The sequence below is a fragment of the Hyla sarda genome, chromosome 12, assembly GCF_029499605.1.
Source record: "Hyla sarda isolate aHylSar1 chromosome 12, aHylSar1.hap1, whole genome shotgun sequence".
NCBI lineage: Eukaryota > Metazoa > Chordata > Amphibia > Anura > Hylidae > Hyla > Hyla sarda.
The window spans coordinates 11872233-11887316 of NC_079200.1; the positions used below are offsets into that span (position 1 = coordinate 11872233).

Below are 15084 nucleotides of genomic sequence, written 5' to 3' on the forward strand. Positions count from 1 at the left end.
TTATGTTACATATTACTCCCAGCACTGTGCAGGCATACGTCCTTTTCCTTACTATTTACGTTACATATTACTCTCAGCACTGCGCAGTCATACGTCCTTTTCCTTACTATTTATGTTACATATTACTCCCAGCACTGCGCAGACATACGTCCTTTTCCTTACTATTTATGCTACATATTACTCCCAGCACTGCGCAGTCATACGTCCTTTTCCTTACTATTTATGTTACATATTACTCCCAGCACTGCGCAGTCATACGTCCTTTTCCTTACTATTTACGTTACATATTACTCCCAGCACTGCGCAGTCATACGTCCTTTTCCTTACTATTTACGTTACATATTACTCCCAGCACTGCGCAGACATACGTCCTTTTCCTTACTATTTATGTTACATATTACTCCCAGCACTGCGCAGTCATACGTCCTTTTCCTTACTATTTACGTTACATATTACTCCCAGCACTGCGCAGACATACGTCCTTTTCCTTACTATTTATGTTACATATTACTCTCAGCACTGCGCAGTCATACGTCCTTTTCCTTACTATTTATGTTACATATTACTCCCAGCACTGCGCAGACATACGTCCTTTTCCTTACTATTTATGTTACATATTACTCCCAGCACTGCGCAGACATACGTCCTTTTCCTTACTATTTATGTTACATATTACTCCCAGCACTGCGCAGTCATACGTCCTTTTCCTTACTATTTATGTTACATATTACTCCCAGCACTGCGCAGTCATACGTCCTTTTCCTTACTATTTATGTTACATATTACTCCCAGCACTGCGCAGACATACATCCTTTTCCTTACTATTTACGTTACATATTACTCCCAGCACTGCGCAGACATACGTCCTTTTCCTTACTATTTACGTTACATATTACTCCCAGCACTGTGCAGACATACGTCCTTTTCCTTACTATTTATGTTACATATTACTCCCAGCACTGCGCAGACATACGTCCTTTTCCTTACTATTTACATTACATATTACTCCCAGCACTGTGCAGACATACGTCCTTTTCCTTACTATTTACATTACATATTACTCCCAGCACTGCGCAGACATACGTCCTTTTCCTTACTATTTATGTTACATATTACTCCCAGCACTGCGCAGTCATACGTCCTTTTCCTTACTATTTATGTTACATATTACTCCCAGCACTGCGCAGACATACGTCCTTTTCCTTACTATTTATGTTACATATTACTCCCAGCACTGCGCAGTCATACGTCCTTTTCCTTACTATTTACGTTACATATTACTCCCAGCACTGCGCAGACATACGTCCTTTTCCTTACTATTTATGTTACATATTACTCCCAGCACTGTGCAGACATACGTCCTTTTCCTTACTATTTATGTTACATATTACTCCCAGCACTGCGCAGACATACGTCCTTTTCCTTACTATTTACGTTACATATTACTCCCAGCACTGCGCAGACATACGTCCTTTTCCTTACTATTTATGTTACATATTACTCCCAGCACTGCGCAGTCATACGTCCTTTTCCTTACTATTTATGTTACATATTACTCCCAGCACTGCGCAGACATACGTCCTTTTCCTTACTATTTATGTTACATATTACTCCCAGCACTGCGCAGACATACGTCCTTTTCCTTACTATTTATGTTACATATTACTCCCAGCACTGCGCAGACATACGTCCTTTTCCTTACTATTTATGTTACATATTACTCTCAGCACTGCGCAGTCATACGTCCTTTTCCTTACTATTTACGTTACATATTACTCCCAGCACTGCGCAGTCATACGTCCTTTTCCTTACTATTTACGTTACATATTACTCCCAGCACTGCGCAGACATACGTCCTTTTCCTTACTATTTACGTTACATATTACTCCCAGCACTGCGCAGTCATACGTCCTTTTCCTTACTATTTATGTTACATATTACTCCCAGCACTGCGCAGACATACGTCCTTTTCCTTACTATTTATGTTACATATTACTCCCAGCACTGCGCAGACATACGTCCTTTTCCTTACTATTTATGTTACATATTACTCTCAGCACTGCGCAGTCATACGTCCTTTTCCTTACTATTTACGTTACATATTACTCCCAGCACTGCGCAGACATACGTCCTTTTCCTTACTATTTACGTTACATATTACTCCCAGCACTGCGCAGTCATACGTCCTTTTCCTTACTATTTATGTTACATATTACTCCCAGCACTGCGCAGACATACTTCCTTTTCCTTACTATTTATGTTACATATTACTCCCAGCACTGCGCAGACATACGTCCTTTTCCTTACTATTTATGTTACATATTACTCCCAGCACTGCGCAGACATACGTCCTTTTCCTTACTATTTATGTTACATATTACTACCAGCACTGCGCAGTCATACGTCCTTTTCCTTACTATTTACGTTACATATTACTCCCAGCACTGCGCAGACATACGTCCTTTTCCTTACTATTTATGTTACATATTACTCCCAGCACTGCGCAGACATACGTCCTTTTCCTTACTATTTATGTTACATATTACTCCCAGCACTGCGCAGACATACGTCCTTTACCTTACTATTTATGTTACATATTACTCCCAGCACTGCGCAGACATACGTCCTTTTCCTTACTATTTACGTTACATATTACTCCCAGCACTGCGCAGACATACGTCCTTTTCCTTACTATTTATGTTACATATTACTCCCAGCACTGCGCAGACATACGTCCTTTTCCTTACTATTTATGTTACATATTACTCCCAGCACTGCGCAGACATACGTCCTTTTCCTTACTATTTATGTTACATATTACTCCCAGCACTGCGCAGACATACGTCCTTTTCCTTACTATTTACGTTACATATTACTCCCAGCACTGCGCAGACATACGTCCTTTTCCTTACTATTTATGTTACATATTACTCCCAGCACTGCGCAGACATACGTCCTTTTCCTTACTATTTATGTTACATATTACTCCCAGCACTGCGCAGACATACGTCCTTTTCCTTACTATTTATGTTACATATTACTCCCAGCACTGCGCAGACATACGTCCTTTTCCTTACTATTTACGTTACATATTACTCCCAGCACTGCGCAGTCATACGTCCTTTTCCTTACTATTTATGTTACATATTACTCCCAGCACTGCACAGTTATACGTCCTTTTCCTTACTATTTATGTTACATATTACTCCCAGCACTGCGCAGACATATGTCCTTTTCCTTACTATTTACGTTACATATTACTCCCAGCACTGCGCAGTCATACGTCCTTTTACTTACTATTTATGTTACATATTACTCCCAGCACTGCGCAGACATACGTCCTTTTCCTTACTATTTACGTTACATATTACTCCCAGCACTGCGCAGACATACGTCCTTTTACTTACTATTTATGTTACATATTACTCCCAGCACTGCGCAGACATACGTCCTTTTCCTTACTATTTATGTTACATATTACTCCCAGCACTGCGCAGACATACGTCCTTTTCCTTACTATTTATGTTACATATTACTCCCAGCACTGCGCAGACATACGTCCTTTTCCTTACTATTTATGTTACATATTACTCCCAGCACTGCGCAGACATACGTCCTTTTCCTTACCATTTATGTTACATATTACTCCCAGCACTGCGCAGACATACGTCCTTTTCCTTACCATTTATGTTACATATTACTCCCAGCACTGCGCAGACATACGTCCTTTTACTTACTATTTATGTTACATATTACTCCCAGCACTGCGCAGACATACGTCCTTTTCCTTACTATTTATGTTACATATTACTCTCAGCACTGCGCAGTCATACGTCCTTTTCCTTACTATTTATGTTACATATTACTCCCAGCACTGCGCAGACATACGTCCTTTTCCTTACTATTTATGTTACATATTACTCCCAGCACTGCGCAGACATACGTCCTTTTCCTTACTATTTGTTACATATTACTCTCAGCACTGCGCAGTCATACGTCCTTTTCCTTACTATTTACATTACATATTACTCCCAGCACTGCGCAGACATACGTCCTTTTCCTTACTATTTACGTTACATATTACTCCCAGCACTGCGCAGACATACGTCCTTTTCCTTACTATTTATGTTACATATTACTCCCAGCACTGCGCAGTCATACGTCCTTTTCCTTACTATTTATGTTACATATTACTCCCAGCACTGCGCAGACATACGTCCTTTTCCTTACTATTTGTTACATATTACTCTCAGCACTGCGCAGTCATACGTCCTTTTCCTTACTATTTACATTACATATTACTCCCAGCACTGCGCAGACATACGTCCTTTTCCTTACTATTTACGTTACATATTACTCCCAGCACTGCGCAGACATACGTCCTTTTCCTTACTATTTATGTTACATATTACTCCCAGCACTGCGCAGTCATACGTCCTTTTCCTTACTATTTATGTTACATATTACTCTCAGCACTGCGCAGACATACGTCCTTTTCCTTACTATTTATGTTACATATTACTCCCAGCACTCTGCAGACATACGTCCTTTTCCTTACCATGTCCGTTACATATTACTCCCAGCACTGCGCAGACATACGTCCTTTTCCTTACCATTTATGTTACATATTACTCCCAGCACTGCGCAGACATACGTCCTTTTCCTTACCAATTACGTTACATATTACTCTCAGAACTGCGCAGTTCATTATTCCTTACCCGTCGGCTCTTCGAAGACGATCAGTGCCGTTCCTCCTCGGACAGAATATCTCATCTGATGTTTGACATTAATCCCACATCCGGAAACGTTGCTGCTAACTTTCCCTTTAAAGACCATTTTTCTCTCCGCTCCTGAAGAACAAATCTGCAAAGAAAGTTAAATTAAGGGTCTCGGTTTTCCTAATAATTTCATTGTTCATTTATTAGGGCCGATTCACACAACAGAACATCGTCCCTTCTGTGTGCGGCAGTAGGTGACAAACCAGCCGGCGCCAGGACCGCTCTGAAATGCGTTTCGATAGACTGCAATGCATTTACGAGAGAAATTTGCTAAAAGAATGAACATGTGAGTCCGGAATTAGAATTTCTATGGCAGAGTTTTCTACCGCGTGCACGGTGGAGCAGAATCCCATTGAATCCCATTTGCGAGCTGAATATTTGTGCTGGATTCCACTCATAGAATTCAGAAACAGACGAAGTCCGGCACTAAGGTTACAGTAAAATCAGGAGTTCTTTATTGAATCACATTCACATTGCTGATGCATTTCAGACTACACTGGGTCCTTAGTCACGGCATGCCATGACTAAGGACCCAGCGTCGTTTGAAACACGTCAGCATTAGTGGAGGTGAGAGCGATGGACTTTGTCTGTTCGCCCCCTCACATACTCTGTCGTGTGAGTTTCAACACAACTTATTCGTGGCATTTTTAACATTTTTTTTTTGGGCTAAAGAAAAAAAAAACTGCCCCCTCATTTTGCACTCCTAAGATGCAGTTTTCTGTTATTTTATTTTATTTTTTCGGAAATAGTACATTTAAGTCTTGGCGTTCCCCCCCCCCCCCATGTCTTTCTCATTACAATTCATGTGATTATTTCATATATTTCTAGTGACATTTTTTGGGGGGGATTATCATGTTTTTTTTTGGCTTTTTTTCTTACCATAAAAGATTATGGGAAAAAAACACCAGGATAACCTAAAAAAAAGAAAGACGCCATAGTCTCAGCACGCTGAAGTTTTTTTAAAGACTGCCACTGAGCCCAAAGGGTTCGGCGTTTTACATTTCCCTATATTAGTTTTGAGCTAACATCTCTGACATGCATCAGATTTGGTGCTTTGTGCCAAAAAAAGAATAAAAGTTTATTCACACTGCGGAATCTTATTTTGGGTCGGAGACTGCGCCTGAGCGCCGGCTGCCGAGATCCTTTGACGCTTGGACCGCTCGGACCTGCGCTATCACCAATGACGGCAATGGTGTCCATGTTTAGTCTTTTGGCATAAGAATATCTGCTGTGGAGCTGCTGAAATTCCGCAGTGTGAATGGGACAGTGGACGACTGATTGGAATTCTGCGGAGGAATCCATATTGTGAACATAATGTTAGTGTAAAGGGGGCCATACACCTATAATAGCTGTCGGCTTGTTTGGCACGGTCAAGTGTTTATATGTTCCGAATGGAGCGAGGAGGGGTAAGACACTGTCAGACAGCTCTGGTGATGGCTTATGTCTGAGAACAAAAGGGTCTGGGATTGAAATTGAACATGTCCGACCATTCTCTCATTACACATCATCTGTCGGGGGAGGGTCTGGACAGCTCCTTATACATTAGACCAATGTTTCCCAACCAGTATGCCTCCAACTGTTGCAAATCTACAACTCCCAGCATGCTCGGACAGTCATGATCAAGACTATAGGCTAACAAAAACCCAGATAGTTTTCCATTCTAAGAGCTAATGAAAAAAAAAAACGATTGACGCGTTTCGGGCTGTTAGCCCTTAGTCATGATCATGACTAAGGGATAACAGCCAGAAACACGTCTAACATGTCACAGCTGTTGCAAAACTACAACTCGAAGGCTGTCCAGGCATGATGGAAGTTGTAGTTTTGCAACAGCTGGAGGCACACTGGCTGGGAAACACTGCATTATATAGTCAGCCGGTGGTTTAATCTACTTTTCAGGGCCTTTACTTTATAAGCATAAGTGTTATCATTACTATTATGTTGTTCAGACATGTCCAAAGTATTGATCGCGGCCCGTCTCCCTCCTAAAACTCACTGCGATCACAAGTTATTACCTGGAAAATGTCAACTTATTCTTTGGCTGTCAATCAAATCCGACCTTTTCTCTGCATAGACTTAAAGGGGTACTCCACCCCTAGACAAATCCCTATCCAGAGGATAGGGGATAGATAAGATGTCTGATCGCTGGGGTCCCCCCTGCGATCTCGGCTGCGGCACCTCAGACATCCAGTGCACGGAGCAAACTTTGCTCCGTGCCAGATGACTGGCGATGCGGGGCGGAGGCTTGTGACGTCACAGGCCGGAGACTCGTGATGTCACGGCCACGCCTCCTCAATGCAAGCCTATGGGAGGGAGAGTGACGGCAAACATCCTTTGCAAACTTCGCTCCGCGCCGGATGACTGGCAATGCGGGGCGGAGACTCGTGATGTGACGGTCACATCCCGCTCGTGACGTCACGGGCATGCCCCCTCAATGCAAGCCTATGGGAGGGGGCGTGACGGCCGTCACGCCCCCTCCCATAGACTTGCATTGAGGGGGCGTGGCCGTGACATCACGAGCCTCCAGCGCTGAACCCGACCCCCGCGATCAGACATCTTATCCCCTATCCTTTGGATATAGGATAAGATGTCTAGGGGTGGAGTACCCCTTTAAGGTCGGATCTTTTGGCCGACCAGGGAGTGGAGCTCAATGCCGTCCTCTTCCCCTTGCTTATAACTAGCGATCGCAGATCTCACCTGTATTGAGGAGGAATCGGGGACCCTCATTCTAGTGATCAGTGGGGCTCTTCAGTGATAATACATGTACCCCCAACCCTGTAGAAGGTGAGAAATATTTTTGTGGGCAGCCATGATAGATGTTGAGGATTCTTACCGCCTCCAGTTTCTGTCTTTCCTGTTCGAGTTGGACGACCTTATCCTCCAAATGTTGTTTTTCTACCTTCAGCTGGTGGTTTTGCTCCCAAATGCTGCTAACATCTTTCTGTAAGAGAATAAATTCGGAGGTGTCATAAAAACATATTTTGTTTATCTTTTGTTTTACACTCCATTTATCCTGGCCTGGGCCACTTTAGAAAGATACAACTATAGTTTATGTAGGCAGAATATGCGTCCTGGAAATGGAACATAAGTAACATTAAAAAAAAAAAAAAGCGGGACAGTCTTTAAAAAACTTGGACTGTCTTGTCTGCTTATGTTAACAAAATGGGACATAATTTACATTTCTGATTTTTTTTTATTTTTTGTGCCAGAGCAGCCTCTGGTTACTATTCTTAAGCGGCCATGGCTAGCACCGCGGCCACTTTACGTCAGTAAGCAACGGCTACTGGTGACGCTGGATGTTAAGAGAGTGTGAGCCATAGCAGATGGTCCGGACCCTGGACCAAAGGGGTAGTGGAACACCAAAGCAGAGGGGCAATATGGCTGGGTCACTGGGGGCAGTATGTCTGTGGGGACTGCCTTCCTACTACTACTATATGGGGGCAGGATAGAGGCCTACATACTAACTATATGTGGGGGCAGTATAGAGGTAACAACTATATATGGGGGCAGTATAGGGACCTACAACTATATATGGAGGCAATAAAGGAGCCTACAACTATATATGGGGCCAGTATAGGGGCCTACAACTATATATATATATATATATATATATATATATATAGGGGCAGTATATGGTCCTACAACTATATATGGGGGCAGTATTGGGGCCTACAACTATATATGGAGGCAATAAAGGAGCCTACAACTATATATGGGGCCAGTATAGGGGCCTACAACTATATATGGTGGCAGTATTGGGGCCTACAACTGTATATGGAGGCAATAAAGGAGCCTACAACTATATATGGGGCCAGTATAGGGGCCTACAACTATATATATATATATATATATATATATATATAGGGGCAGTATATGGTCCTACAACTATATATGGTGGCAGTATTGGGGCCTACAACTGTATATGGAGGCAATAAAGGAGCCTACAACTATATATGGGGGCAGTATAGGGACCTACAACTATATATGGGGAGAGTATAGGGGCCTACAACTATATATGGGGAGAGTATAGGGGCCTACAACTATATATGGGGGCAGTATAGGGACCTACAACTATATGTGGGGGCAGTATAGGGACCTACAACTATATATGGAGGCAGTATAGGGGCCTACAGCTATATATGGGGCCAGTATAGGGGCCTACAACTATATATGGGGGCAGTATAGGGACCTACAACTATATATGGAGGCAGTATAGGAGCCTATAACTATATATGGGGCCAGTATAGGGGTCTACAACTATATATGGGGGCAGTATAGGGGCCTACAACTATATATGGTGGCAGTATTGGGGCCTACAACTGTATATGGAGGCAACAAAGGAGCCTACAACTATATATGGGGACAGTATGGGGGCTTACAACTATATATAGGGGCAGTATGGGGGCCTGCAACTATATATGGGGGCCTACACCTATATATAGGGGCAGTATGGGACCTACAACTATATATGGCGGCAGTATAGGGGCCTACAACTATATATTGGGGCCTACAACTATATATGGGGGCCTACAACTATATATGGTGGCAGCATAGGGGGCCTACAACTATATATATATATATATATATATATATATATATATATAGAGAGAGAGAGAGAGAGAGAGAGAGAGAGAGAGAGAGAGAGAGAGAGAGAGAGAGAGAGAGAGAGAGAGAGAGAGAGAGAGAGAGAGAGAGAGAGAGAGAGAGAGAGAGAGAGAGAGGTGTATAGGGATCTGTAACTGTGTCAGTATAGGGACCTACAACTGTGTAGGCGCCTACAACTTTATATATGGGCAGTATTGGGGCCTACAACTATAAATAGGAGCAGTATGGGGGCCTTTAGCTATATATGGGGGCAGTATAGGGGCCAACAACAATATATGGGGGCAGTATAGGGGCTGACATCCATATATGGTGACAGTATGGAGGCCCTGTGAACATAGCCTAAAGCAGTGTTTCCCAACCAGGTTGCCTCCAGCTGTTGCAAAACTACAACTTCCGGCATGCTGGGAGTTGTAGTTTTGAAACAGCTGAGGCACCCTAGTTGAGATACACTGGCCTAAGGCTGTCCGGGCATGCTGGGAGTTGTAGTTTTGCAACATCTGGAGGTCCGCAGGTTGGAGACCACTGCTCTAGACAAATCTGGGCCTAGGTGTAAATACATTGCAATGCACGGCTGAGATAGGAGTCATAGAAGCCTAAAAAACCACAATGCAGGTTTATATGGAAAGAAAAAAAACGGACAGTGGTGGCGCTATCCTTGTGCCGTTACCAAGGGCAACACAATAACAGTGTCAACTTTGTAAAATGCCCACGTGCCTACACCTTTTCGCGCATAAACAGGAGTAGTTGCGTGGCAGCCAGGACCCGGTTCCGTAGATGCGCGGAGTTTGCAAAGAAGACTTGGCTCCGTCGGAAGGCTCGAATGGAGAGGTAAAAACTGGTTTTCCTAAGGGCGCTACGGTAGGTTAAAACCGTGGACATCGATAGTATTGTGGTTTTTTTTTTAGAGAAGACTTGGTTCCGTTGGAAGGAGAGGTAAAAACTGGTTTTCCTAAGGGCGCACAATGCTACGGTAGGTTAAAACCGCGGACATCAATAGTAAAAAAAATTTAAACAGCTTTAATGACATACAGACGACGCGTTTCGAGAGCGCAGCTCTCTTCATCAAGTCGTGTCTTGATAAAGGGAGCTGCACTCTCGAAATGCGTTGTCTATATGTCATTAAAGCTGTTTAAATTTTTTTTACTATTGATGTCCGCGGTTTTAACCTACCGTAGCAGTGTGCGCCCTTAGGAAAACCAGTTTTTACCTCTCCTTCCAACGGAACCAAGTCTTCTCTAAAAAAAAAAACACAATGACAGAGACTGGTGAACACAGCGCGGGTGCCATGTTTAATCCAGACCACTGTTTCCCAACCAGGGTGACTCAGCTGTTGCAAAACTACAACTCCCAGCATGCCCGGACAGCCTTCGGCTGTCCGGGCATGCTGGGAGTTGTAGCTTTGCAACAGCTGGAGGCACCCTGGTTGGGAGACACTGTTCCAAACACACAGTCATAGTCGCTGTGTACAGTCAGCGATCACTGGATGTTGTGCGCCTTCTTAGATGACTCACAGCCCGCCTGTGTAAATAGCTCGGAGGCCATTCACACGTATTGTACACACCCTTATGGCCTATTAGATATACTCGAAAATAATCAAAACAAGTGTCCTTAAAGGCAAAATGTGTGATTCAAATGACACGTAAACAACAGAACGAAAAACAGAGTGACACAAACAATTCACAAATAGCCTTACTGAAGCCAGCAACACTTTGTTCACATGATACAACAGTCTCAGTCATGCATCAGTGTGGCCCCCACTATTCCTGTTTACAAGTAACTGTCCCAACATGTTTCTTCCATAAACTAATATTACTCAATATCAGAGTTCATCAGGGGACTAAAATCAACAGGACTAATTACATCTCTTATAGCAAAGTGATATATACACACATAGGCCCCTTTCACACTACACTACCTTTATTAGGGTACGTTCAGACGAGCAAATTTACAGCGTATTTTACGCTGCCGATCCGCCGCTGAAGGACCTCTGTGTGCTGCCTTTACATGTGCACACACACTGAAGTGATGCGCGAGTCGTGGCCGCTCTATGAGCTCGATGTGCGAGTATACTGCGTATGCTCGCGGCAACTCGCACATCGCAGTGTGTCTGCTCATAGCGGCGTATTGCCGCTCCGACCAGGCACATGTAAAGGCAGCATACAGAGGTCCTTCAGCGGCAGATCCGCAGCGAAATCCGCGCTGTAAATCCGCTCGTCTGAACGTACCCTTACTCCCAGCAAAAAGTTCTGAAAACGGCTGTCAAAAAATCCCATTCATGTCAATGGGATTTTTTGACCATCATTTTGCATCAGTTATGTCCGTTTTTATTAATGTCAGTTATTTTTGACGGCACAAATTTTCGGTCCAGCAAAAAAAAAAAAATGGTGAAAAACAGGACGTTAAAATTTTATATTGAAGTCTATGGGAACCGGATGTTCAAAAAAAACATCCGTTATCATCAGTTATTGTCAGGTTTTTTAACATCCATTTTTTTTTGTACTGAGCATGCTCAGTACAGCTTTACAAAAAAAGGGTTAAAAAGCTGATAAAAAAAAAAACGGATGTAACTGGTGATAACGGATGATAATGGATGATAATGGATTAACAACTTCAGGTATTTTAAGAAAAAAAACATTAAAAATAACGGATGATGGTCATCAGTTATCATCCGTTATTACCAGTTATTGCATCCGTTTTTTTTCCCGTCCGTTATTGTAAAATAACAGCAGTTAAAAAGCAGGATGATACCTGTAGTGTGAAAGGGGCCATAGATGTACAGAAGCACATCTAGATCATTCTGCTAAGGGTCGATGTCCAGGTCCAACAAGGACCATCACTCAGGTTCCATTCACACAGGTGTCAGCTGGATGGTTGTTGTGCTCACAGGCTACTCCATTATTGTCAGCTCGTTGACTACTGAGCTTACAGGTTATTCCATGTTGGTTAACTGGTCTGCCGCTCTGGCTCTTTAAAAAGACGTGTGTGTATATCACTTTGCTATAAGAGATGTATTTAGTCCTATTGATTTTAGTCCCCTGATGAACCTTGATATTAGTTTATTGGGGGAAACATGTTGAGACAGTTGTTTGTTCAGGAATAGTGGGGGGCACACTAATGCACCACTGAGACCGTTGTATCATGTGAATAAAGTGTCGCTAGACTCTTAGCTGTATACCTAGTAACGCTATTTGTGAATTGCTTGCGGCACCCCTGTTTTTCGCTTTCTCCATTTTTTGTTCCATTGTTTACGGATCATTTGGATCCCATTGAAATTTGTGGGTTTACCCAACTTCAATCAAATGCGGATGGGCAGTTTAGAGGGGTATTCCGGTTTCAAATTTTTTTACTGGCTTCAGCATGTATTTACGTGATTCACCCCTGACAGGAAGTTGTGTAGTTCTCTCATTGTCAGTGTGGTGTTGTCTCAGCAGCTCCTCCCTCTCCACTTCTACTGACAGGAAGTTGTGTATTCCTCTCATTGTCAGTGTGATGTTGTCTCAGCAGCTCCACAACTTCTCCCTCTCTCCTAACAGACAGTTCTGTAGTCCTCTCACTGTAAGTGTGGTCGCCTGTTAGCAGCTCCCCAGCTCCCTCTCTGACAGGAAGTTGTGTAGTCCTCTGATTGTAAGTGTAGTGTTGTCTTAGCAGCTCCTTCTCTGACAGGACATTGTGCAGCCCTCTCATTGTCAGTGTGGTGTTGTCTCTAGCTCCACAGTTCCTCCCTTTCTCCCAAGACAACGCATCATCTTCGGCTGTCTCAGGAGGCATGTCTTAATAATGTCTCTTAGCTCTAGCCCCGCCCCCTGAGAAATGTGCATAATCTCTGTGAAATTTCTTAAAGTCACAGTCAAATGTGGCCATACCGTGTCACATGTGAACACAGCCTTAGAGAGAACGATGTGTGTTTACATCATACTGTCTTGTGCTGAACAATGTCCCAGGCAGAGGAACAGACTGGGAATGAATATAAGGTGATGCAACCTTACTGACTGTATCATAGTCTGCTGTGAAATGAGATGTTCTGCAGAAGATCTGGGCAGGAAACTGGCAGGAGTGCTGTGGGATGAGAGTCGACAGGGTGAGAAGGCTGATGGAAAGCAATGCATTCTGGGAATTGTAGTTCTGAGCAACTGCTTAACCAGGAAGCACAGGACTAAGACTGCTGGTTAGAAGGAAACCGCAAGTCTGCGCCGTTATCAGCCTCATCCCATCTGCACCTTGTGAATTTATCCTATTGACACTAACCTGAAACTTCTGATCCTGATCCCGCAGATCCTCTGCACTCTCCTTCAGTTTTCTCTCTTCTTTTTCTGCTCTGACTTGAAACTTCTGAGCAATCGACTCCGCTTCTTCCTTCTTCTTCTCCAGTTTAGCAATATCTTCGATTACGGCCATATGTTTCTCCTAAGGAAAGTAACAATGAATGACAACTATTATACGTATCATTATGTAAGCATAGACAACTGTATACCACAATATAGTACAACTATTTACATATATATATATATATATAATCCTAAATTTCAGGCAGTGTCCCATTATCCCAGAAGAATGGTCTCAGGTCCTGCAATGGGGCCCGCGGAGTGGGGGGGGGGGGGGGAGAGGGGCATTAAAGGGGTACTCCGGCCCTAGACATCTTATTCCCTATCTGTCCGGACCCGCCGCGATCTCTGGGCCGCCACCCAGTCATTCCGAACATTGGGGGAGATTTATCAAAACCTGTCCAGAGAAAAAGCTGCTGTGTTGCCCATAGCAACCAATCAGATCGCTGCTTTCGTTTTTGAAAAGGCCTCTGGAAAATGAAAGCAGCGATCTGATTGGTTGCTATGGGCAACTCAGCAACTTTTCCTCTGGGCATGTTTTGATAAATCTCCCCCCATTATGTTCAGAACGCTGGCTTCGGGCGGCCGTGGTCGTGACGTCATGCCACGCCCCCTCCATTCATGTCTATGGGAGGGGGCGTGACGGCCGCCACGCCCCCTCCCATAGACATGAATGGAGTGGTCGTGGCGTAGCGTGACGTCACGGCCGCCCGAAGCCGGCGTTCTTAACATAATGGGGGGAGATTTATCAAAACCTGTGTAGAGGAAAAGCTGACTGGTTGCCCATAGCAACCAATCAGATCGTTGCTTTCATTTTTAAAGATGTCTTTTAAAAAATAAATTAAGCAATCTAAGCTATGGGCAACCGGTCAACTTTTCCTCTACACAGGTCTTGATTATGTTCAGAATGCCGCGGGGCCAGCCCGAAAATTGTAGGGGGGGGGGGGGGGGGGGGTGTCACAGCATGTCGGACCCCCTGAATCAGACATCTTGTCACTTATCCTTTAAGATGTCTAGGGGCGGCGTACCCCTTTAACGACCAGTTCTGCCCCCCTCCCATCCATCAATTGACCCTAGAAATACCCTTTCTACCATTCAGAACAATATGGGTAAGGGAGGAGGAGATGTTTGTTTGGTAGTTTCTGTTGAGGCTGGAAAAAGTCATCATGGCGGTCTGGGCTGAATGGAGTAGAAGTAAACGACTCTGATCAGAAAAGGCACCCCCTGTAGTCATGGGATGTAACTGCACTGTAATCACTTATAACAGGGTTTGACAAATGTGTTATTAATCTAGGAGCCAGGAAAGAAAGTTAGGAGCCAGGATCATACGTCATGTAACATCATGACAAGACGTCATATGATCAGTCATTAGTGATTCCGGG

General features: G+C 43.7%; 2 protein-coding genes across 7 annotated transcripts in view; both read right to left on the reverse strand.

Annotated features, from left to right (window-relative positions):
* The window catches only part of LOC130296515 (uncharacterized), a 207867-nt gene that overhangs the window by 154171 nt on the left and 38612 nt on the right, over positions 1–15084 (reverse strand). The window lies entirely within an intron of this gene.
* Positions 1–15084, reverse strand: part of IFI35 (interferon induced protein 35) — a 62810-nt gene that overhangs the window by 46599 nt on the left and 1127 nt on the right. Inside the window, exons 1-4 of one of the 2 annotated variants that reach the window (XM_056548133.1) lie at positions 14795–14813; positions 13626–13784; positions 7609–7716; positions 4719–4863 (exon numbers count right to left, since the gene is read on the reverse strand). In XM_056548133.1, the coding sequence (XP_056404108.1) occupies positions 4719–4863; positions 7609–7716; positions 13626–13784; positions 14795–14797 (415 nt within the window). In that variant the 5' untranslated portion in view covers positions 14798–14813. Of the gene's footprint in view, positions 1–4718; positions 4864–7608; positions 7717–13625; positions 13785–14794; positions 14814–15084 lie in introns of those variants that run through there. The other variant, XM_056548132.1, reaches the window with a different exon arrangement.